General features: G+C 40.5%; 1 protein-coding gene across 2 annotated transcripts in view; it reads right to left on the bottom strand.

The window, feature by feature from the left end:
- SLC5A11 (solute carrier family 5 member 11) overlaps positions 1-25156 on the bottom strand; it is a 65120-nt gene that overhangs the window by 4825 nt on the left and 35139 nt on the right. For both annotated transcript variants that reach the window (XM_027859694.1, XM_027859693.1), the window contains 7 exons: positions 14052-14257; positions 8493-8628; positions 5038-5145; positions 4455-4605; positions 3683-3851; positions 2028-2243; positions 1583-1748 (listed from right to left, as the gene is read on the bottom strand). In XM_027859694.1, coding sequence (XP_027715495.1) covers positions 1583-1748; positions 2028-2243; positions 3683-3851; positions 4455-4605; positions 5038-5145; positions 8493-8628; positions 14052-14257 — 1152 coding nt within the window. The remainder of the gene's footprint in view (positions 1-1582; positions 1749-2027; positions 2244-3682; positions 3852-4454; positions 4606-5037; positions 5146-8492; positions 8629-14051; positions 14258-25156) is intronic.

Raw genomic sequence — 25156 nt, 5'->3', positions numbered from 1 at the left:
TCCTCCTTTAGTGTAAAGACAGCTACTGGATGTCCACACCTGAGACCCTATGTAAAGATCTGGTCTCAGGGGCAGCTAGGTGGTACAATGGATATAGCACCAGCCCCGGAGTCAGGAGGACCTGAGTTCAAATCTGCCCTCAGACATTTACCAGCTGTGTAACCCTGGGCAAGTCACTTAACCCCAATTGCCTCAAAAAAAAAAAAAAAAAAGATCTCATCTCCCACAAGAGAAATCACCAAGGGAGATGAGAGAAGGCCCCTAAAAAGGAGTACTAGAGCAAAAGGGGGAAGAGAGAAATGCTGCTGATGTTTGGTAAGAGAATAAAGAGTTTTGACCTATCAGACTAGAAAGAAGCAAAGACTGCAAAGGATTGTAAAGAAATAGTGTGCAAGAAATTTTGTCTTAACTTCCTTCTAGATCATAGTGGGCACATCTGACTCTGGGCTTCTAGGAGGTGGAAGCTACTGCCCACTCCTCACTAGTATCCCTCATATGACCAAATAAAATAATAAGCACTAAGAGTGCAGAGGGTGGAGAGGCAGGTTGGTGGTGCAATGGATAGAGCATTGGCCCTGGAGTCAGGAGGACCTGAGTTCAAATCCAGCCTCAGACATTTACTATCTGTGTGACCCTGGGCAAGTCACTTGACCCCAGTTGTCTCAAAAAAAAGATGCAATGGATGGGCGGCCTCCAGAGATCACGTCCCCGCTGTGCTTCTTCAAGGGAAGGCTAAGTGATCACTGAGAGATGTCAAAGAGTTTAAGATGAGAAAGCATGTGCCTGCATGCTTCAGTATCTTGGGGTGGGATAAAGGTGGAGGGAATAGGGTTAGAATATCATCTATTCATTGTTCCAGATTTCTTGGTGTGGGCACGTTGGGAGAGGGAGAAAATCCCTGAATATACTTGGGCCTTTTGTGGCAGGAGAAACTCTCCAAACTCAAGGCTTGTTTTGGTTTGTTTCAGACCTGTGATTTCATCTTATGGGCAACTCCTGGTGTGGAAACGTTTTCCACTGATGCAAATCAGCAAGTGTTCTGTACTTTGTAGGCTGAGAGTTTCCTAAAGTGAGACTGAGGGGTGAAGTGCTATACCCTGGTCATACAGTCAGTATACGTCAGAGACAGGATTTGAACCCAAGACTTCCCGACTCCAAAGTCATCCTGCTATACTACACTATTACATGGTGTTATCTACCGTGTTTCCTTAGTTTTAGAAAAAGATTGTGGATAAGTTTGTGAAGGCTTCTCATTTTTGTCTTTATTTCTCTTGACCCGAAGTGTCCCTTTTTTGAGATCTGATTTCAATCTGGACTCCCAGGACTTCAGGGGTTGGGAGGAATATCAGGCTTACTTCACAGAACTGGGACATTGATTCCTCAAGAAAAGAAGACAGTTGCCTAATATGCTCTTTCAGGTCAGGCCCAACTGAGAATCCAGGTGCAGACTGTAAATCTTGCATCTTGTACCCAGGACACTCCCTTGTAGCACAAATATAATTCCTTTGAGCCTCAGGTCTGTGTCTTTAAGCGAAGAATATTTTAAAATCATACAAAGGCAGGAAGTTAAGGGTTAACTTACCGCTTTGAGGTTTAGAAGCAGCATCCTGGGTGATCTCAAAGTGGGCACTGGTGCTGCTGCCTTCTGGGGTCACATTCTTGGAGAAGCTCGGAGGTAAAGGGTCTGCTAATACCTGTTCCTCCTGGATCAAGGGGTCGTGGCGCGTGAACCAGGTCAAACGAGTGACCTAGGGAGAAGACGCAGCCTGTGAGGGATTTCTCTCAGGTTTTTCCCAGCTCATACAGCCTGTGCATCTGACTTTGGGGGTCCAGGAGGTAGAAGCGACTGCCTGTCCCCCTCCCTAATGCCTCATCATCACCACCAGGAATGTGCTTTCAGGGCAGCCTTGGGTATAGCAGGGAAAGGGAGGCCTCTCAAGTCCACCTGAAGACCCTCTGGCCTTGGCCAACCTCAGCACCCAGCAGGCCGGGTGGGGCCTGAATTCCACAGACAAAGCCAAACGTACCATCTCTTTAGAAGGCGGCTCTGTGAACCAACTCACTGTGACCACAGTGACCAGTGTGATGACAGACAGGATCATGGAGAAATAGAGGTAGTGAATGTACTTCACCACACCTGGGCGCTCGTCGACCTGGTCACATCGAGGCTGCACGTAGATGAAATCCAGCACCAACCGGATCATGCCTATGAACAGGCCAACCAGCAGGCCCCAGAAGGCTCCCTGTCAAGCAGCACAAAGGCACCTTAGAGTCCAGAAGTCCTATTCATTAAGCATTCTGCAACGAAATGCTCCTAGCCCCCTTTGCTGTTCTAAGTCTTTTCTAGCTTTGACATTCTATGTTAGAAGCAGGTAGATGTCACAGTGGATAGAGTGCTGGGCCTGGAGACAGCAAGATCTGAGTTCAAAACTGGCCTCAGATACTTCCTAGCTGTGTGACTGTGGGCAAGTCATGTAACCTGTTTGCCTCAGTTTCCTCATCTGTAAAATGGGGGTAATAATAGCACCTTCTTCCCAGGGTTGTTGGTGTGAGGACCAAATGAAATAATATTTGTAAAGTAATTAGCACAGTGCCTGGCACACAGCAAGTGCTTAATAAATGCTTGGCTCCTTCCTTTCTTCTTTCCAAGTTCTAAAATTCTGTACTCTGTCTTGAAATTCTGATTCTTACATTTTCTAATCTATGTTCCAAAGCTCCTTTTAGTGCTGAAATCCTAGGCTCTATGTTCTGGGGTCCCTTTCAGGGCTGACATTTTATGTTCTTTGTTGGGGAAAGAGGAAAGAAAGACCTCCCCAAACTAATGAGTGCTGCTCCCCCCTCACTTGAGCCAATCAACTAATCAATCAATAAAGAGTAAGGGCCTACAACAGGTTAGGCCAGGTGTGAGGAATCTGCAGCCTCAAGGCCATGTTTGGCCCTCTGGGTCCTCGGGTGCAGCCTTTTGACTGAGTCCAAGTTTTATAGAACAATTCCTTTTATTAAGGGGATTTGTTCTGTGAAGTTTGGATTCCGTCCAAGGGCTGAACTTGAGGACCTAGAAGGCCACACGTGGCCTTGAGGCCACTGGTTCCCTACCCCTGGGCCAGGTATTAGGCCAGAAATATAAAGACAAAAGTGGGATAGTTTCTTCCCTCTAAGATCTTACATTTTCCTGGGGGATTCTTAGCATGTTCACGTACAAGTGAGTATAAGACACATGTGAAATAAATATACAATGATTTGGGGACATGAGGGGTTCACTAACATCTCAGGGAATCAGAAAAGTCCTCTTAAATGAAGTGGAACTTGTGCAGAACTTTGAAGGGAGAGGCAGAGGTGAAGAAGTCTTCAAGGAAAGGTTGGACAACCACTTGTTAAGTAGGTCACGGAGGCGACCCCCTTTTTTAGGTATGGATTAGATTAGGCAACCTCTTCTGAGATCCTCTACAATTCTGAAATCCTGGGATTTTATGGAGGTTTCTTCCTATTCAGAAGTTTTATTTTCATTTCTCTAAGGTCCCTCCCAGTTGTGATCATCTATACTTTAAGGCCCATCATCCCCATTGCAGCTGTGATATTCTGTGTGCAAAGGGGCCTTCTAGTAGCCACATTTGATCTTCTGAGGCCTCATTTCGACTTTGACATTAGACATCTCTGCAAACATAGAATCTACAAACTCTACCTTTTCATTTGTTCGCTTCCAGAAACAGCCCATGATGAAAACAATGGCCACTGGAGGCTGCAGGTAAGAGCTGATGGACTGGATGTAAATGAAGAGTTGACCACCTTGGCTTGCCTGCACCAACGGGATCCAGAGGATCGACACCACAACCAGCATCAGCACAAACACTCTGGTCCAGCCAGGCGCCGCCCAGAGAAAGGCCCAACATTAGCTCTCCCTTCTCTCCCGTTCCCCATCCATGGGGAAAGGCCTCCCCCTACCCACTTAGCCAGAAAACTTCTGAGTCAGCCTTGGAAGTCAAGATGGTGGAGGGGAGGGGAGGGAGGGAGGAGGTGATATCATGGCACTTTCCAAGTCTGTAACGGAAGTGCTTATTTGCAAGATATTTGCACGTTTCACATGTTATGTTTTTTAATGTGAAGATGCAGATATCCCTTAGTCTCCGTTCTCTCCTCAGTCTCAAGGTTAGTGGCCTCAGCCCAAGATTGCCCCCCTAGAAAGGGCAACTGAGCAAGATCTCCCCTATGCCTGAAAGAACTCCCTTCCATCTATCCCACAATGGCAGGGGTTGCTAAATGCTCCCATTCAACCATGATGGAAAAATTCCTAATTGCATTCTATCTCTAGGAACTTGAAGTTGATTACTGTATCTTTTAGTTTGTTTCCTCCCTCCTGTCCAACATGGATTGCTCCCTTAGTCTCCTCCCAAAAAAGCTATACGACTTCAAAGAGGGCTAGGATTTGTGAGGTGAGGTCAGTATCACCCCCTCACCTGCCCACAATCATGAGTTCCCATTCAGAAGATTTGGGCCGGAAATGGAGCCAGAGGTCCATGGTGAAGATGGTACTGGAACTATTAAAGATGGAGGTGAGGGAGGACATCAGTGCAGCCACCATCACAGACATCATCAGTCCCCGGAGCCCTGGGAGGCAGAGGAAAGACCATGGTGGAACACAAGTTCCCTCTTGGGAATAGCTGTTACCCATTCCATTCTTCTCCAACAGCCCCCAGGCTCTGGCAAGAGCCACAGCCCCAGGCCCTGCTTTTAGCAATGCCCGCCATCTTGGGGTAGTTGGGGAATAGGTGGAGAGTCCTCTGGGGGCGGGGATGGGAGAGACCTTGATCAGCTCCTCTTAGGATGAGGCCACTAGGTTATCTTCTGTCTTTTGCCTTGTTCTGGGTGGAAAGTGATGTTCTTATAAGCAGTGCAATCTAGTGCCCAGAGCCTAAAGCCAAGCCTGAAGCCCAGCCTAGCTTGGAGTTTAGATTTATCTATGGCCAGAACCCAGAATAGGTCAATGTCAAAGCCCACCTCCTGGCTGAAGTCTTCATGAGAGGTGGGGAGGCCTCATACCTAAGGGCAGGAGCTCCAGAACGAGTTTGGGGTATGCGATATCAGAACATCCAGCAGAGTTACCACAAACTCTCTGGCAGATCTCGGGGGTAGCACAGGCAACCAAATCTGTGAAGGAAAAAACACAGGCAAGAACGAGATGGATATGGTTGGACGAAGGCTTAGGAAGCTTAGGCTCTGGGCAGGCCCAGCCTGCCTCAGGCCAAGGGCCAGAAATGTAGGAAATCCAGCAAGGCATGGATCAGAGCCCCATCTGGGCCACTTACATGGCTGGTCCTGGATCTATGGACTTTGTCAGGCTAATATAAATGGGGAAGGTGAAACTGGCTGCTCAGAGCACAGGAAAATCATTATCTGGCACCCCAGAAGAATACAAAATCCTTCTTACTAGATCTCCATACAATACCAGTGAAGTAAGCCCAGAAATCATTAGTTATCTCCCTTTTACAAACGGAGAAACTAAGGCATAGAAAGGTTAAGGAATTTTCCCGAGTCACATTCCATTCCAGACCAAAGATTGGAACCCAGGTCTCCTGACTCCCCATCAGAACTTAAGGGAAAAAAAGGGCCAAGATAGCTGAAGTCTTTCCCATTTGCATTCCCACCATCCTTCAAGGTTTAGATCCTCTAAGGTAAGAAGAGGTTTTTGAACATCACAAATGGAGTCTGACCATATGTCTGCAATTTACCAATACCATGGGCAAGGGCTATGAGAAGCTAGGACTGAGGCCTCCCACTAGCCAGACTCTAATGATTGCCTCCTCTGGTATACAACAGCCAATAAACATCATTTATTAAGCACCTACTATGTACCAGGCACCGTGCCAGGTAATGAGGATGAAAATACAGAAAAGAATCAATCCCTGCTCTCAAGTGAATTTCTGTCAGAAGAGACAAGATGAACACATATCATTATGTACAGGATAAAAACTACAAAATAGTTTAGGAAGGGAGGTTAGTTTGCCTTCAAGTTAACCAGATCTTGGGGTCTTTTGAGATTGTTTTGTTTCATCTCTGTGGTTTAACTGGTTAGGCTGAATGGAACTCTTCTTTGCACTTTCTCTTCTCCACCTCGCCCATACCCCTGGGTCTCCCTGATCAAGTCATTCCCCTACTCAAACACGTTCAAAGGCTCCCCACCGCCTAAAACCAAGGTGGCGTGGCAAATAGAGCACTGGTTCTGAAGTCAGGAAAACCCAAGTTCAAATCTGGCTTCATCTACTTACTATGTGACTCTAGGCAAGTCACTTAACCTCTGTGTGCCTGAACTTCCTTACCTATACAAAGGGGATAATAACAGCACCTATGTCGCAGGGTCATGGTGAGGATTAAATGAGATAATATCTATAAAGTGTTTAGTATGGTGTCTGACACATTAGTAGGTGCTGCATAAATGCTTCTTCTCTTCTTTTCCCTTCCCTAAAGGATGGGATACAAACTCCTTAAACTGTCATTCAAGGCCCTCCATAGTCAGGCTCTGACCTACCTTTATGGCCCTATCTTATACTACTCTCTCCGGATTATTCACTGTCCCTCAAATACGTTCCATACTTTCTTGCTTTTACACACCTGCCTATTCTTTTCCTTACACCCAAAATGCCTTTGCACCATCAGTCCCTGTGGATAACATATCTCCAATTTTAAATACATCACCAAGTTTCAATGGCCCCTCCTTCATGAGCTTTCCACATTCCTTCTCAATTTCACTGGGAAGACTTTTAATCTTCATTGGCTCTTTTTTTTTTTTTTGGCAAAGCAATTGGGGTTAAATGACTTGCCCAGGGTCACATAGCTAGTAAGTGTCAAATATCTGAGGCCAGATTTGAACTCACGTCCTCTTGACTCCAGGGTCAGTGTTCTATCCACTGTGCCTCCTAGTTGCCCTTTCATCAGCTCCTAAAGCGTGCACGCACACACACACACACATACACATGCCATGTTTGTCTTTGCAAATGCAAATTGTTATCTTGACTAGATGATAACCTCAATGAGATGGTGGACTACATCTTATTTCCCTTTGGGCACCTAGGTGGCACAGCGGATAGAGCACTGGGCCTGGAATCAGGAAGACCTGAGTTAAAATCCAGCCTCAGAGACAGACTAGCTGTGTGACCCTGGGCAAGTCATTTAACCTTGTTTGCCTCAGTGTTCTCATCTGTAAAATGAGCTGGAGAAGGAAATCGCAAACCACTCCAGTATCTTGGCCAAGAAAACCCCAAACGGGGTCACGAAGAGTATGACATGGCTGAAATGATTGAACAACAATAATAGCTACTAAAGGACAAGGGATACAGTAGGTGTTGAAGGCATTTGGATGAATGAATGAGCCAGTAAATATTTCTTCAGCTGTACGAGGAGGAGTCTGGATAAGACAATCTCTCAAGGTCTCTCCAGCTCTAAATTTTCCGACCCTATAAACCTCATATGACAAATAGACTCAAGGAACACCAGGATTATCAAGTGACCTTTCAGATCTTTCAGTCTCATCCTCTCATTTCACAGATGAGGAATCTGGTTGGCCTGACCCTCCAGGCCAGGCAGCTTTCTGGCCAATGGTGCCGGCATATTTCTGCCTGGAGGCTGGACCACCGTTGAGTTACTACTTGCACTGGGCCATGATAAAATGAAAATTGGGGAGAAGTTTCTTTTGGAGAAAAGTTGGTGACACTGGTTCAGGAAAGCAACTGAACAAAAATTATTCCAGCCACCAGGAAAATAAATCCAAGACCCCAACGCTAATTCAACTTCATAGGATCATAGATTCAGAGCTGGAAAGGACCTTAAAAGATCATCTAGGTTCATACCTTCTAATTTAAAAAAAAAATTATTCTGAACTTAAACACCAAAAAAAGCATTTCCACACCTGCAGCAGAACATAAAAAGAGGGTTCTATAGGGAAACAAGAGTCTCCATATCAGACTGCTGTCTTTTTAAAAATATGTTTAATAATTCCTACACATTACTTTCAAAACTATCCTACTTGTCTCTACTTTCTTGTGACCTTCTTCTGTCCTCTGGTGTATTTTTTTAAGAATGACAATGGCCCTCTTTTTCTTTCAATACTATTGCTACCCTAATGCCCCCAAATTAAAGAGGAGGATTGGGGAACCGTCGTAACAAACATACACAGCCAAGCAAAAATGAATCCACACTGGGTCCACATCCCAAAATGTTGGTCTCTTTCTACACCTTGTGTCCATTACCTCTTAGTCTGTAGGTAGGTAGCACACTTCATCAGAGGTCCTTTGAAGACATGCCAACTCCCTCATTTTATAGACAAAAAGATGAGGCCCAGATACATTAAATTATTTGACCAAGGTCACATGGGTAGTAAATAGCAGAGCTGGAATTCGAACCTAGGTCCTCTGGCTCCAAATCTCCTGGTCTTTCCAAGGTTTATACTCAATCAGCTCAGTCAATGGTCTGGCCATGGCTACCCTCCCACTCCCCCTCACCTGGGAAGAGGACTCTGCTGACCATGCCAGGCATCACCATCAGGAAGAGAGGCAGCACCTTCAGGTATGCAGCCATCAGCGAGCCCCCTTTGGCATGGGAAAGGTTTTTGGCAGCAAGAGACCGTTGGACGATGACCTGCAAACCACAGAGGGCGCTTGGGAGGGAACAGCGGTGCCAGGGGCTGCTTGCTCAGCCCAAGAACAGTCTAGGCAGGTGGATTGGAAGAGATGAGCGTGTTACAGTCGCCATCTTTGTTCATCCTTAATCTGAATGCAACGTCCAGCCCGTCAAGGAACTTGAAGGCAAAGAGGTCTGAGGTTCCCTCTCTAGGGAAAAATTCTCCTAAGCCAACATAATTAATAATCACATTCCCATCACTTCTAACTCTTTTCCTACACAACTCCTCTGATGAAGTATAAGTCAGAAAGATGATAGAAAGTCCTTACTGTCTACTACAATTATTAATTTTATCTCTTAATTATCTATGGCCTTTCATTGTCCTCTAATTGCTTCTTTGGTGGCTGTGTTACGTCCCCACTAAGCGGTACTTCTTAGGATCATAGATTAGACTTCCATTTATCTTTCCAGTCTTATTTCATGGTTTTTCCCTTAAAGCAGGTTCTATCCTAAACTAGTTTTCTAGCTGCCCATCTCCAGCCCCTGCACCTTTGCACAGGCAGTGCCACATGCTTGGAATACACTCCTTCCTCACCTCAGCACCATAGAATTCTTGACTACTTTCAAAACACACCTGCTACATGAGATCTTTCCTAATGTGCTCAGTTGATATCTTTCTTGAAATTACTTTGTATATGCTCTGCATTTTGTTATCTGTGAATGGTAGCATGGAAGTCAGAGGATGAGAACAGTTTCTTTTTATTCTTTATATCCCTAGTGCCTAGACTGTGCTTTGCAGATAGTAGATATTTAATAAATGTTTGTGGAATTGAATTTCATTGAAGCAAGAAGCTCTGATTGGGCTGGCGCTGGTGTCTAAGACAAGGGTGGGGAACCTGCAGCCTCAAGACCTCAGATGGCCCTCTAGGTCCTCGAGTGCAGCCCTTTGACTGAATCCAAACTTCACAGAGCAAATCCCCTTATTAAAAGGATTTGTTCTGTAAAACTTGGACTCAGTCAAAAGACCACACCCAAGGACCCAGAAAGCCACATGTGGCCTGGAGGCCGCAGGTTCCCCACCCCTGGTCTAAGAGGTGATGTTATCTATTCTTAGTAAAGGCATAATGAAGGAAAGAAACAACTATATTTTAAACACCTACTATGTGGCAAGCATTGTGCTAAGTGTTTTATAAATATTATCTCATTTCATCCTCAAAAATCTCTGCGAGGTAAATGCTATTTTTATCATTCTTTTTTTTTTAATTTTTTTTAAATTTTTAGACAATTGGAGTTAAGTGACTTGCCCAGGGTCACACAGCTAGTAAGTGTCAAGTGTTTGGTCTGAGGCTGGATTTGAACTCAGGTCCTCCTGACTTCAGGGCCGATGCTCTATTCACTGCGCCACCTAGCTGCCCTATTTTTATCATTCTGCAGTTGAGGAAACTGAGGCAGACAGAGCAACTTGCCCAAGATTGCATAGTAAGTAAAGTTTCTGAGGCCAGATTTAAACTCAGTTAGATAATCTACTACAATACCTAACTGCCTCTAAAAGGGGGGCAGAACGGGGAAAGTCCTGAATAAGAGGTCAAGATATGACCAGCATCTCTCCTTGTGAATGAACATTTATGATGTTGCTTCTTTATGACATTTAACATGCATTGAATGCATCTGCTTTCAAACATGACAAAACACATTTCAAGACTAAATACAAGAATGTCCCAAAAGTCTTAGTGCAGTTTAAGCTATTTGAGTAATAAAAGATTAAAACAGCACTAAGACTTTTGGGACAACCTGTTTTGCAAGGTTAGGTATTCTTTAGGATCATTAGCAATATTTTTTCCTTCCATCCTAGAGACTATCAGGGGCTCTCAATGAAATGCATTTTTTTTCACTGACTTATAATCACTGAATCTCAGCATGTGAAGATGTTACCTAATCATGAACTGAACAGGAATTCCTTCCCAAATCTTCCCAAGTGGTCATCCAGTGACTCCTTCACAACATCCAGCATCAGGGAACATCATCCCTTGAGACAGCTCATTTCATTTTTTGTGCAGCTCTAGTGGAGCTGAAATCAGTTTACGCGTAATTTCCACCTACTCGTTTTGGTTTTGTCCTCTTGGCATTAAGCAGAGTAAGTCCACAGCTGGGTAGTGCTATGGACAGAGTGTTGGAGACTTAGTAGAGGCAGCTGGTGGATCAGTAGATAGAACACTGATCCTGGAGTCAGGAAGACTAGAGTTCAGATCCAGCCTCAGGCATTTCCTAGCTATGTGACCCTAGGCAAGTCATTAAACCTCTGATTGTCTGACAAAAGGATGCACTAGAGAAGGAAATAGCAAACCATCCCAGTATCTTTCCCAGGAAAACCCCAGGGACGTGGGGTCATGAAGAGCTAAACACACCTAAGCAACAGAAACAAAAAAATGGAGCGCGTTCTTCTTACATTGAATTGCCCAGAACTTAATAAAGACCTCTAAATATTTTCTGACTAGGACAGAATACAGGGGGATCATCACCTCCCGTGTTCTGAGCAACATGCTTCTGTTATGAAGTCGAAGCTCACATTAGTCCTACCCCCCTTCTCCCCACACTTACTTTTCTGAGACAGGGGCAGTCGTGCTCCCCCACTGATTTATGGTGAGCCAGTAAGGCACCACAACTCTTAGTCCTTCATACGAACTGCTCTCCAGTCATATTTCCCCATTTTTTTGTTCCTCGGATGATTTTGATAAGAGTGTCTGATGTTCTAGTAATTCACAACCTTTCAAAACAACAAGGGCTTTCAATGAAGAGAAAAATCCACTCTGTGAGTCTGCTGGTTTACAACTTACAGGGCGTCCAATTAAATATTAGGTTTTAATGACCTCCTTTAGCTCCTTCTATGATGGTTTAATATTAAAAGAAGGACAAGGGCATCAATCGATTCCAAAACTTGCTTGATCTTTTGAGGCATTAAGGATCCCATCTTAGATCAACCAAAGGTCAAAGGGTTTGAGGCCACAGGTGATAGAGATGGAAGGACCCTTCAGAGACCACCTAATTTGCCTCCCCTTCCTTCTACCCCTCACCTTCAAGCAGGTGGATGGTTGAACCAGTCAGGATAGGTGGTTGTCTAAAGGAGAGGTGGATGGCCAGCAACACTCCCAAGTGGGGCTGAACCAGATTAAAATGTAATTGGGAAATATTTTTTAAAATAAGTAAAAATAAAATAGAATGTAGATAATGTTAATACATAGTTTTCAAAGTCAATATGTGGGCCCCAGGGATCCTTATGAACAGTTTAGTGTCCCCTATTTTGATTTGTGTTTGACAACACTGATCACTCCCCTCTTACACCTCTCTAGCTAGAGAGATGCTACAAATTCCCTGGGTTTTTCACTCTGCTGTTGGATTCATCTTAATGATCATGCAGTTCTTACATCTACCTGAAATTATTCCTGCCTGGAGTTGCTCTGAGTCTCTTGCTATGGTCACTTAGCCCTTTTTCTCTTATCCACCAAATCCCACATGCTTTTTATTTCAAACTCTCTCCTTGGAGTCAGGTGCAGATGAATCTTTGCTGAAAGTATGAAGATGAAAATACTAGGAAACACATTTTGGGGCATACAAATATTTGTAAATCAAATCTCATTTTCCCATTTGCTTACATTATAATTTTAAGAGATATGTTCCCATAGAAAAAGATAACTAACCCCTACTATTGAAAAGATCTTTATTTCAAAGAACTGTGATTTTACCACTGTAGGGAATCCCTCCACTAAAGTAGATTACAGACCTTCTCTAACTTAGAAAATTGATTTTTGAGGCTTGCTGTGGCTGAAAAAAAAAAAGTTGTTACCCTGTAGTTTTAGTTTAAGTAGAATAGTTACTGGACAAGCGATATGGAATAGATCACTGGGCCCATAGTTGGAGCCTTTTCAGCTTGCTTGTACTTCCTGGTATAGCCTCCAAGAACCCAGGATCATCTTCAGACAACAAAGCGACATCAGAGGAGGAAGATAGTGAAAGTCGACTCCCCTCAAAAGAAAATAACTTAAAAAGTCACATCACAATACAGCCAACCTTTTAAAAAGTCAGACATTTAACAAATAAATAACTATCATAATATTTATAATCACTCAAAAAAGAGCTGTAACAGGGCAGCTAGGTAGCACAGTGGATAGAGCACCAGCCCTGATGTCAGGAGGATCTGAGTTCAAATCCGACCTCAGACCAAAACCTTGACACTTACTAGCTATGTGACCCTAGGCAAGTCACTTAACCACAACTGCACCCCCCCAAAAAAAAGAGCTGTAAATAGAAATTTTTGCACTGGGGGCAAGCAGCACATGAGGAGATCGTACCCAAACACTGCTAGGAAGGCTATAAGCTTGAGGGGCAGGGCAAGAAGTAGCTCATCTGAACTATGATCATCAGGGAGAAGAAATATTTTCAGGAAAACTGCGAGTCTTCTGATGAAGAAGCTGCTGAGGACATAGATAGGGTGGGAGCAGAACTAGATTGGAAAGTGGGTCACTTGCTTCCCTAGTGGCTGCTAGGGAGAAGTTGTTCCTGGACTTTCTTATTTTAATTAATTATTCTTGTGAGACATTTATTTAATTTGTTTCTATGCCCCAGGGAGATTACAAAGACTGTCAGCACCCTCTAAATTTCAGCTATCCAGGGCAGTGTCCCTGCTGTCTGCCCTAATTATAAGGGCTTTACACTCAAATACATTGAAGAACTGGACTGAAAACACAGGCCTTAACAGTACCAGAAATTTAATATGTTGGAGAAGTATTTAGAACATTTTCTGTATTTGCTGAAAATGTTTTAAAAAATATCTGCTTTGTGGGGCACCTAGATTGCACAGTGGTTAGAGCACCAGCCCCGAAGTCAGGAGGACCTGAGTTCAAATCTGAGCTCAGACACATAACACTCATTAGCTGTGTGACTCTGGACAAGTCAGTTAACCCCAATTGCCTCACCAAAAAACAAAAAACAAAACCAAAAATATCTGCTTTGAACATCCTCCCCCCACCAAAGTGGCCTCTTGGGACTGATTGCTTTCCATCTATTTTTAACATTGAAGGTAAAATTGTGTTGAAAATGCGATGCTGTTCACCTACAAGTGAGAGGTACTGTCTCTTTAAGAGTTATGCCCACCCTCTTTCCCCCATTTTGCTAAACTTGGAATTTTAGGTTGATTTAAACATCATTAGGGAGCTTGAGGAAGCAGAGAGGAAAGGAAAGAGGAATCAGAGCACAACTCCAAGAAGACAAGATTAGAAAGAAACAGGACCTAGGAGAGGTCTTTAAACAGTCTAGAGGGAAGATTAATTAACCTGAGGCACATAATGCCTGGCAATGACTTACATTGAATCACAGATAGAATTAAAGGAATGTGCTGAAATCAAGCTATGCATATTGAATACACGGCAAGTGAGGTTGACCTGTACCTGATCAGTGCACCAGTACCAGAGTGAAGGAACTGACATTCCAAGAAGAATCCCTGGCCAGGGAAGATCAGAATTGATAGGGTCTCGGAAAATATGGAAAGCATCATCTCTAGGCAACCCACAGCTGTTGTTGGCACTCCGGTTGCTGGCCACGGCTGTAAAGTATTTGTTCTTCAGCCCTTCCATGCCACCAACTGCAGCAAAGCCTGCAATTTAGAGGAGGTATGTTACCTCTAAAATCGGATTGACTCTTTAATCCTCTATGTCTGCCGCTTGCAAGATGCTGACTGAAACTGGATAAATGTATCAACTCAAACCTCACAACCAAATGTAGAAAAGCAGAAATATCAAATGCTTAGTTTTCAGACCATAATGCAATAAAAATTACCTGGAATAAAGGGCTGTGAAGGCATAGATTAAAAATTAATTGGAAACTAAATAATCTAATCCTAAAGAATAAGTGGGTCAAAGAACAAATCATAGAAACAATCAATTATTTCATTAAAGAGAATGACAACAATGAAACATCCCAAAAGTTTTGATGTATAGCTAAAGCAGTACTTAGATGAAAATTCCTATCTGCTAATGCATACATCAATAAAAGAAAGAATAGATCAATTAATTGGGTATGCAACTGAAAAAACTAGAAAAAGAACAAATTAAAAATCACCAATTAAACACCAAAATGGAAATCCTGAAAATCAAACGTGAGATTGATAAAATTGAAAGCAAGAAAACAGTTGAACTAATAAATAAACCTGGGAGCTGGTTTTATTTTAAAAATTCAATAAAATAGACAAACCGTTTATTAATTTGATTAAAAAAAAGAAAACCAAATTACCAGTATCAAAAATGAAAAGGGTGAATGCACTACCAATGAAGATGAAATTAAAACAACTATTGGGAGTTATTTTGTCCAATCATATGCCAGCAAAATTGACAATCTAAGTAAAATGGATGAATATTTACAAAAATATAAATTGCCCAGATTAACAGAAAAGGGAAATAGAATACTTAAATAGGGTTTGATCTTAGAAAAAGAAAATGAACAAGCCATCAATGATCACCCTAGGAAAAAATCATCAAGACCAGACAAATTTACAAGTGAATTCATTTTTCTAAATTTAATTTTACATTTTAAGTTTTAAACTTACATTTTAAATTTACATTTACATTAAATTTAAAATTACATTTTACGTTTTAAATTTACATTTTAAGTTCCAAACTGTCTCCTTCCCTCACCATCCCTCATTAGAGAAGGCTGTCATTTGACACAGATATATAAATATATGTAAAACCATACTATGCATACTTCTGTTTATTGGTTCTTTCTCTGGAGATGTATAGCATCTTCCTTCATAGGTCCTTTGCAGTTGATTTGAGTATTTATAATATTCAGAATAACCATGTCATTTACCATTGTTCTTTGAATAACAATACTGTTACTGTACCTAATGTTCTCTTGGTGCTGCTCTTTTCACTTTTCATTATTTCATGCAAGTTTTTCTAAAATTAAACCATTCATTTCTTACAAAACAATAGTATTCCATCACAATCATATACTACAACTTGTTTAGCCATTCCCCAATTGATGTGCATCCTCTCAATTTCCAATTCTTTAATGCTAAAAAGAGAGTTGCAATAAATATTTTAGATTTATTAGGTTCTTTCCCCTTTTCCCTGCTCACTTTGGGAAACAGACCTAATAGTGATATTGCTGGGTCAAAGGGTATACGCAGTCTTATAACTCTTTGGGTTCCAGATTACTCTCCAAAATGGTTGGATCAGTTTGCAGTTCCACCGACAGGGTATCAGTATCCCAATTTTTTTTACATCTCCTCCAACATTTGTCATTTTCTCCTTCTATCATTTTAGCCAATCTGATAGGTGTGAGATCTCAAAGTTGTTTTACTTTGCATTTCTCTAATCAACAATGATTTAGAGCATTTTTTCACATGACTACATATAGTTTTGATCTCTTCATTAAAAAACTGCCTATTTATATCCTTTGACTGGGAATGATTCATATGCTTATAAACTAGGTAATAACTCATTCTCATAAATTTGACAAAGTTCTCTTTGGTGGCTTTATTATGTCTCAACTAAATGGAGCTTCTTATGATCATGAACTAGACTTTCACTTATCTTTCCAGTCCTATTTCATGGTTTTTCCCTAAAAGCAGGCTCCATTCCAAATTAGTTTTCTAGTTCCAGCCCCTGCACCTTTGCACAGGCAGTGCCACATGCTTGGAGTACAACCTTCCTCACTTCAGCACCACAGGATTCTTAACTACCTTCAAAACACACCTCCTACTGGCTGACTCATATTCTTATAAATTTGACAAAGTTCTCCTGAATACTAATATGGGCAAACATAGGATCGAAAGGATGGAATTTTCACAGCAGTGTTTTACAATTCTAGGATCATTTTAATTGTAATACGTGGAGACTTTGAAGCTTTATACATTTTATGGTAGACCTAAGAGATGTCTCTTTATTAGAAATGGAAAAGTGGAATTGTAAGTGAACATTGCTATGGCCATACATAGGATCGAAAGGATTGGATTTTCTCAGCAGTTGTTTACATTTCATGGATTGTTTGCATTGTAATATGTAGAGACTGTGAAGCTTAATGCATGAGATGGAAGACCTAAGTGATATCTCTGTAATAGAACAGGAAAAGTGGAACTGTAACTGAACACTACTTTGGCCTATCCCATCTTAACTGAATACTAACATGGTTTTATTTATTTTATTTATTCTTTTTGATTTAATGCTATAAAAATCATCCATTTTACATCTCACAGTGCTCTCTGTCTCTTGTTCATTCATAAATTCTTCTCCTATCCATAAGTCTGATAGGAAATATGTTCCATGTTCTAATATCCTTATGATATTTCCCTTTGTGTCTAGGTCATGTATCTATTTTGACCTTATTTTGGTAAATGGTTTAAGATATTGATCTAGACCCAATTTTTACCAGATTGCTTTTCAGTTTTCCCAACAATTTTTTTTTTACCAAATAGGGAATTCTTATTATAAAAGCTTAAATCTTTACATTTGTCAAACACAAGGTTACTATAATCATTTACTACTGTGTATTATATATCTACTCTTTTCCACTGATCTACATTTCTGTTTCTTAGCCAGTAACAGATAGTTTTGGTAATTACTGCCTTACAGCATAGTTTAAGATCTGCTACTGCTAAACCTCTTCCCTTTACATTTTTTCATTAATTCCTTTGATATTCTTGATGTTTAGTTCTTCCAAATGAATTTTGGTATGATTTTTTTTCTAGCTTAATAAAATATATTTTTGTAATTTAATTGGGCTGGCACTGAATAAGCAATTAGTTTAGGTAGAATTGTCATTTTTATTATATTGGCTTTGTTCACCGGTGAATGATTAATTTTTCTCCAATTATTTAAATCTGACTTTGTATGAAAAAGTGTTTTATACACTATGCTCATGAAGTTCGTGGGCTTGTCATGGCAGGTATACTATCAATTATTTTCTATTGTCTACAACTATTTTAAATGAGGTGTCTCTTACTATCTCTTCAGGCAAAGTTTTATTGGTGGTATATAGAAATGTTGATGACTTATATGAGTTTACTTTATATACTGCCACTTTGTTAAAATTATTAATTCTTTCAATTAACTTTTTAGTTGAATCTCTAGAATTTTCCAAGTATAGAAGCATATCATCTGCAAAAAGAGATGGTTTTATTACCTCATTGACCATTTTGATTCCCTCTATTTCTTTTTCTTCTCTTATTTCTATTGCTAGCATTTTTTTTTTAGGCAATTGGGATTAAGTGACTTGCAAGCACACAGCTAGTAAGTGTCAAATGTTTGGTCTGAGACCGGATCTGAACTCAGGTCCTCCTGATTTCAGGGCCAGTGCTCTATCCACTGCACCACCTAGCCACCCCTAGCATTTCTCATAGAATATTGAATGATATTGGTAATAATTGGCACTCTTGTTTTACCCCTGATCTTATTGAGAAGGCTTCTAGCTCATCTCCATTATAAATAATGCTTGCTAAGGGTTTTAGGTAGATGCTTCTTATCATTTTAAGGAAAAATCCATTTATACCTATACTTTCAAGTGTTTTTAATAGGAATGAGTGTTGTATTTTGTCAGAAGCTTTTTCTGCATCTATTGATATAATCATATTATTTTTGTTACTTTCATTATTAACATAATCAATTATGTTAATAATTCTCCTTGTTAAACCATCCCTAAATTTCCAATATAAGTCCTATTAGGTCACCATGGATAATCTTTGTGATATATGTTGTAGTCTCCTGGCTAGTATTTTATTTAGGATACAAGTGAATTCTACCAAACACTTATAGAACAATTAATCCCAGTACTATATAAACTATTTGAATAAATAGGTAAGAAATACCAAATTTCCTTTATTTTTACAAATATGGTTTTGAGACTTAAAATCAAGGAGAGCAAAAACAGAGAAGGAAAAGTATAGACCAAATTCCTTAAGGAATATCAATGCAAAAATTTAAATAAAATACTAGCAAGGAGATTACAGCAATATATCACAAAGATCATGCACTATCACCAGGTGGGATTTATACCAGGAATACAAGGCTGGTTCATTATTAGCAAAACTATCAGCATAATTGACCATATTAATAATGAAAACAACAAAAAGCATATGGTTATGTCAATGAATGCAGAAAAAGCCTTTGACAAAACGCAATGCCTATTTCTATTTAAAACACTAGAAAGCACAGGAATCGATGGAGTCTTTCTTAAAACGAGTAGTATCTCTCTAAAACCTGCAATGGGGATAAATTTGAATCCTTTTAACCCAAATAAAAACAGATCTATACAATTGGAGAAATACTAACTGTTCATGGGTAAGCTGAGCCAATATAATAAAATGCCAGTTCTACATAAGTTAATTTATTTATTCAGTGCCATACTAATTAAACCACCAAAGAATTATTTTATGGAGCTAGAAAAAATAGTAACAAAATTCATCTGGAAAAACAAAAGATTGAGAATATCATGGGGATAAATGAAAAAATAATATTAAGGAAAGTGGATTAATAGTTCCAGATTTCAAACTATATTACAAAGTTGTGGATCAATGGAATAGATTAACTACACAGTAAAATGACCATAGAAACCTAGTGTTTTATAAACCTAGAGATCCAAGCTTTGGGGTAAGAGCTTACCATTTGACAAAAATTGCTGGGAAAAATAGAAAGCAGTTCACCAGAAACTAGGCATAGACCAACATTTCATACCATATACTAAGATAAGGTCAAAATGTATAAATGATTTAGACATGAAGGGTAATATAATAAGTTAGGGGAACATGGAAAAATGCATCTGTCAGATTATGAATAGGGAAGAGTTTATGACCAAATAAGAGATAGGGAGGATTTGTTGTCGTTCAGTCATTTTCAGTCATGTCCAACTCTTCATGACTCCATTTGGGATTTTCTTGGCAAAAATACTGGAGCGGTTAGCCATTTTCTTCTCCAGCTCATTTTTTTAGATGAGGAAACTGAGGCAAACAGGGTCAAATGACTTGCCAAGGATCACATAGCTAATATGTGTCTGAGGTCAGAATTGAACTCACAAAAATGAGTCTTCCTGACTACAGGCCCAACACACTATCCACTGTGCACCTGCTGGTGGAGTACTGAACTAGTCCAACCACTCCGGAGAACAATTTGGAACTACCCCCAAAGGGCTATAAAACTGTGCATACCCTTTGACTAAGCAATAAGCACTAATAGGTCTTTATCCCAAAGAGATAAAAGAAAAGGGGAAAGGGCCTATTTGCACAAAAATAATTATAGCAGCTCTTTTTGTGGTGGCAAAGAATTGAAAATCAAGGGGTTGTCCATCAATTGGGGAATGCCTGAACAAGTTGTAGTATATAATTGTGATAGAGTACTATTGTGCTGTAAGAAATGATGAGAGGGATGGTTTCAGAAAAAGCTGGCATGCTTTATATGAACTCACACAAAGTGAAGTAAGCAGAATCAGGAGAACATCGTACACAGTAACAACAATTCCGTAAGAATGATCAATTATGAAAGACTTAGCTACTCTGATGAAGACAATTCCAAAGGACCCGTGATAAAAGATGCTATTCACCTCCAGAGGGGGAACTGATGAGCTCTGAATGCAGGGAAAAGCAGACTTTTTCCCCACTTTATTATTTTTTTATGTTTTCTTTTGCAACATGGCTAATATGGAAATGTCTTATACAACTTTACATGTATAATTGATATAAAATTGTTTGCCTTCTCAAAGTGGGGGACAGGTGGGAGAGAGGGAATTTGGAACTCTAAATTTTAAAAAAAATGAGTTAAAATGTTTTTATGTGTAATTGGGAAATATTTAATGAAATAAATAAAAATAACTTTTAAAACTTTTTTAAAAACAAGCTCATAGACCCCAGGTGAAGCATCTCTGTGCTAGATTGTCTCTAAGGTCCTTCCAGCTCAAAATTTATGATAACTATGCCACACTTGGTCATCCAAGTACAGACAAAACGACTAAACAAGTGGGTAAAGGCAATGAAGAATTGGTGCAATAGCTCTCTGAACTGAGGTATGCAAGCAGTCTCAGCATCTAGGAAAAAGTAAAACATCATGTGCCTTAAATGGGGATACAGTGGCCAGTGAAGTCACCAAAGTCTTTGGATCAGTGCCTGGCACATAATAGAGATATTTAATAAATGCGTGTTGATCTCTGACTAATTGTTAGATAAGATAGCATGAGGGCCCTGGGGCTCTCTGGAACCAGGCCAAAGAAGTGCTGAAATCCTAGGGAAGCTGACCAAAATCAACATCGCCAAAGGCCCTGGGGATGGATCTTGGGTTTGCACTGGGAGAATTCCTACCAGAATTAGCAGAGAGGACGGTGAGTTTAGGCAAGAGTAGAGGGGCCTTTTATGATTTGTTCACATCACAGGCCAGCACTGTTTTAAAGATGGCTCATGGGTGACTGGGTGATCAGTCTGTGTAGAATCAGAGATAGGGGAGGGTAGAAAAGAGAGCCTGCCAGGAGATAGGGGCTGAATAAGAGCTATATGGAAGGAGGAGCCTTCTCAATTCAGGCCAATCTGATCCATCTCCCAAGAAGTACAGATGCCATGACAACAGCTGGAGGAGAAGCATATCTTGCTTGTTTGTCTCAGTCACGCTTGGCAATTCCCCAGGAGATAGCATCTCTCAAGAAGTCTATTAGAGCAGCACTTCTTAAACTGTGGGTCGCGATATGGGGTTGCGGAACTAAATATGGGGGTTGCAAAAAATTTGGCAACAGTAAAAGGTTTCTGAACGCACACCAACCAAAAATTAATTCAAAATCAAACGTGTAATGAATCCAACGTGTTTTTGGCACCGCTTGTCTGTGTTTCATCATGTAACTTCACTGCAGCCTTGGTTCTGAACACACAACATGCATGTTTGTGCTGTGCATGCTGTCACACCACACAACACCAGCGAACACTACCAGGAACACCTCGACTCAGATTCGAGACTATTGTATGTTATGAATTGCAATGTTTTTCCTGTACATACAGAATCATTAAATGAATTTTGGCCTGGGATTAGGACAGAATTTCCAACAATTTCTGAAATGGCCCTGAGTGTTCTTCTGCCATTTTGTACTGCATATTTATGTGAAGTGGCATTCTCAGCATTGATGATTATAAAATCAGAATATCGATCAACTCTGAAAAACATTGAAGATGCTCTACATCCTGCAGTATCAAATATTCTGCCAAGACTTAACTCTTTATGTAAAAATAAACAACATCCATCTCATTAGTATGCAAATTTGTTTTCATCTTTAATAAATGGTAAAATTATGTGTATACCAAAGAATTGTTTTAAAATACATTTCTTAATGATTTATTATCAGTAAATGTTTGATTTATATACCTATTTATATACTTATATACCCAAGGTCACATAAAAATTTTATGGGTGTGGGGCAGCTAGGCGGTAGAGTGGATAGAGTTCTGGCCTTGGAGTCAGGAGGATCTGAGTTCAAATCTGGCCTCAGATACATGACATTTACTAGCTGTGTGACCCTGGGCAAGTCACTTAACCCCAATTGCCTTACCAAAAAGAAAAAAATAATTTATGGGTGAAAAGAGGTCATAAGTGGAAAAAGTTTAAGAAGCCCTTTATTAGAGTAAGGGCCTTGTCTTATCTAAACTTTGTATCAGTTCCACTACTACATGCACAATGTATACAGCAAGTGCTTGATAAATGTTTGTTTAATTGGATTGGATTGATGTGTTTCCCCAGAAATTACTCGTTTTCCTTAAGTGGTTAGTGAGGCTTTTCAGATACTCTGACAAAAATTCCAGATACCATACATAGGCTCTGCTAACAGAACTCATTGTAATCTATGTGTGATTGACTGCATGTACATATCAATCACTTTCAATCTCTGCTTAAAGGCCTTTTTTAAATTCCACGTTTTTTTTAATGTTCTAAATGTAATATTTCCTAATAAAAGCACTTTTACAGAGAAGTTTCTGAGGATGACCATTTGCATCAAATGGCAGTTTGTAAAAGTTTAGTGTTGCTATGAGCATACTTGGCTGTTAAGGAAGATATTATTATATTCAAATTGCAAGTGACATCTGGCAGAGCAGTCAGTAGCTAAAATAGGGAATCTTAATAGTTTTTGTGCCAAGGACTCCTTTGAAAGTCTGGTGAAGCCTACAGACCCCTTTTCAAAATTATGTTTTTAAATGCATAAAATAAAAAATACATAATTACAAATGAAATCAATTATATTGAAACATGGTTACCAAAAATGTGTTGTTGTTTTTTTTAAGTTCACGGACCCCACATGAAAAACGCCAAGCTAGGGGCAGCTAGGTGGCGCAGTGGATAGAGCACCGGCCCTGAAGTCAGGAGAACCTGAGTTCAAATACGGCCTCAGACCGAATGCTTGACACTTACTAGCTGTGTGACCCTGGGCAAGTCACTTAACCCAAATTGCCTAAAAAAAACTCAAAAAACAAAAAACAAAAAACCACCAAGCTAGAGTTTAAGAGAGAAATTATGGCCAGGTAGATAGATATGACATTTGTCTCTACAGAAGTTATCTCTGAACAGTTGAAGCTGATGCAATCCTTAAGGGAGATAGTATAGAGTGAAGAAGACCCAGGACAGAGCCTTGGGAGATGCACTCACTTAGCAGGTGGGTAAAAGATGAGGATCCACCATAGGAGATTGAGAAGAAATGATCAGATAAATAAGAGATCCAAGAGAGAGCAGTGTTATGGAACCCAAGGAAGCAGAGTGTCCAGGAGGAGAAGGTAACAGTATCAAAAGTTACAGAAAGATCAGGCAGAATGAGGACTGGGAGAAAGTCACTTAATTTAGCAGTTAAGGCATCATTAGTCATCTTGGAGGGCACTTGCAGTAGAGTGAGGTGAACAGATTTTCCAAAGCCAGAAGGCAAAGGACTAAAAAGTGAGTAGAAAGTAAAATTATATAAATCTTTCAATGGTTTGGCTATGTAAGAGAGAAGAGATATAAAACAATAGATTGGAAGGATCACAGGGTTAATTGAGGGCTTTTTAAGGATGGGGAGAACCTTGGCATCTCTGTAGGTGGCAGGGGAAAAGCAAGCAGATAAGGATGATGATTGGAAAAGAGAAGGAATGATCTAAAAGGACAAGTTTCCAAAAGAAACAGGAGTTGGCAATCCAGAACACAGTGGAGGAGTTGAGTTTGACAACTCCTAAGGACTGCCTCTTCAACAGAAAATGGGATAAAGGAGGAGAGAACAGAATTGAGGAAGAAGTTTCAAACTTTGTGGCCTGCAAAACTCATGAGGAGCCTAAACCAGATTGAAATGTACCTGGGAAAGGTTTACCAAAATAAACAAAAATTTAGTTTTTCTTGTTGTTGAGTCATGTCCTCTCTTGTGACCCCATTTGGGGTTTTCCTAGCAAAGATCCTAGAGTAGTTTGCCATTCCTCTTCTAGCTCATTTTATAGATGAAGAACTGAGGCAAACAGGGTTAAGTGACTTGCCCAGGGTCACACAGTTAGTAAGTGTCTGAGACCAGATTCAAACTCAGGAAGATGAGTCTTACCGACTCCAGGCCCAGCAGCTCTATCCACTGTGCCACCTAGCTACCCCATATAGATAATGTTAATTTGTGGTTTTCTAAGTCAACATGCAACCTGCAGGAGTCTGTTTCTATTTGAGTTGGATACCACTGGTCTGAAATATTGAATAGGTAAGAAGAGGGAACTCACTAATCTCAATCACCTCAGCTAATTAAGAGGCAAATTCCTCTGCTAAGAGAGTATAGGGAGGAGATGGGGTTGGAGCTTTAAAGATAGAGGAGAAAATTTGGAATAATCAGGAAGAAGAAAAGGATTGCCTTGCAGTAGTTGGGGTCAGACTGAGATTAATTAACATAAACTGGAGTAAACCTAGGCTGTGTGACTTTCTTCAGGAGCGTTCAGTACCACGTTATTAGGAATGGGGAGGACAGGTGGTAAGAGCAACCCAACTGGATTTGGACAAGGTAAGACTAGCAGTAGGGGAAAGGGGGCAAGAGTTACAAGGGTCACTGGTCGTATGAGGTCCAAATGGCCAAATAAAAGGTCAAGAGTGTGAAAGACAGAAAAGAAGGCCAACATAAAGATGACGGATAGAGAGAACAAGAAGAGGTAGAAAGACTGGAGTCCATGGGGAGAATGAAGAATAGGCTTAGGAAGTATAAGGCAAAGAGAGAGATTGAAGGTTGGAAGGTGATGGTCAGTGAGAAGAACCTCAGAGTTGTAGATCCTGGATGTGGAAGAGTTATGAGTGATGGGTAGGACTCATACTTGTTTGGAGTGAAGAGGATGGTCCTAGAAATAAACGTAGAAGGTGAAGGAAGAAGCCATCCATTCCCTGAGGATGAGGGCTGACTTTTAGATACCACTTTATGATTTACAACAATTCTGTGAGGTTGGTGGTACAAATGTTGTTATTCCCATTGTGCAAATAAAGAGACTCAGAGGGGATTCTGAATTGGCTTCTTGCCACTAAACCATTCTGTTAACCATCAATTGCCACCTGGCTGT

The sequence above is a fragment of the Vombatus ursinus genome, unplaced genomic scaffold (genome assembly GCF_900497805.2).
Source record: "Vombatus ursinus unplaced genomic scaffold, bare-nosed wombat genome assembly UNPS02014171.1, whole genome shotgun sequence".
NCBI lineage: Eukaryota > Metazoa > Chordata > Mammalia > Diprotodontia > Vombatidae > Vombatus > Vombatus ursinus.
The sequence above is the reverse complement of the archived record's forward strand: the minus strand, read 5'-3'. Positions and strand labels throughout refer to the sequence as shown.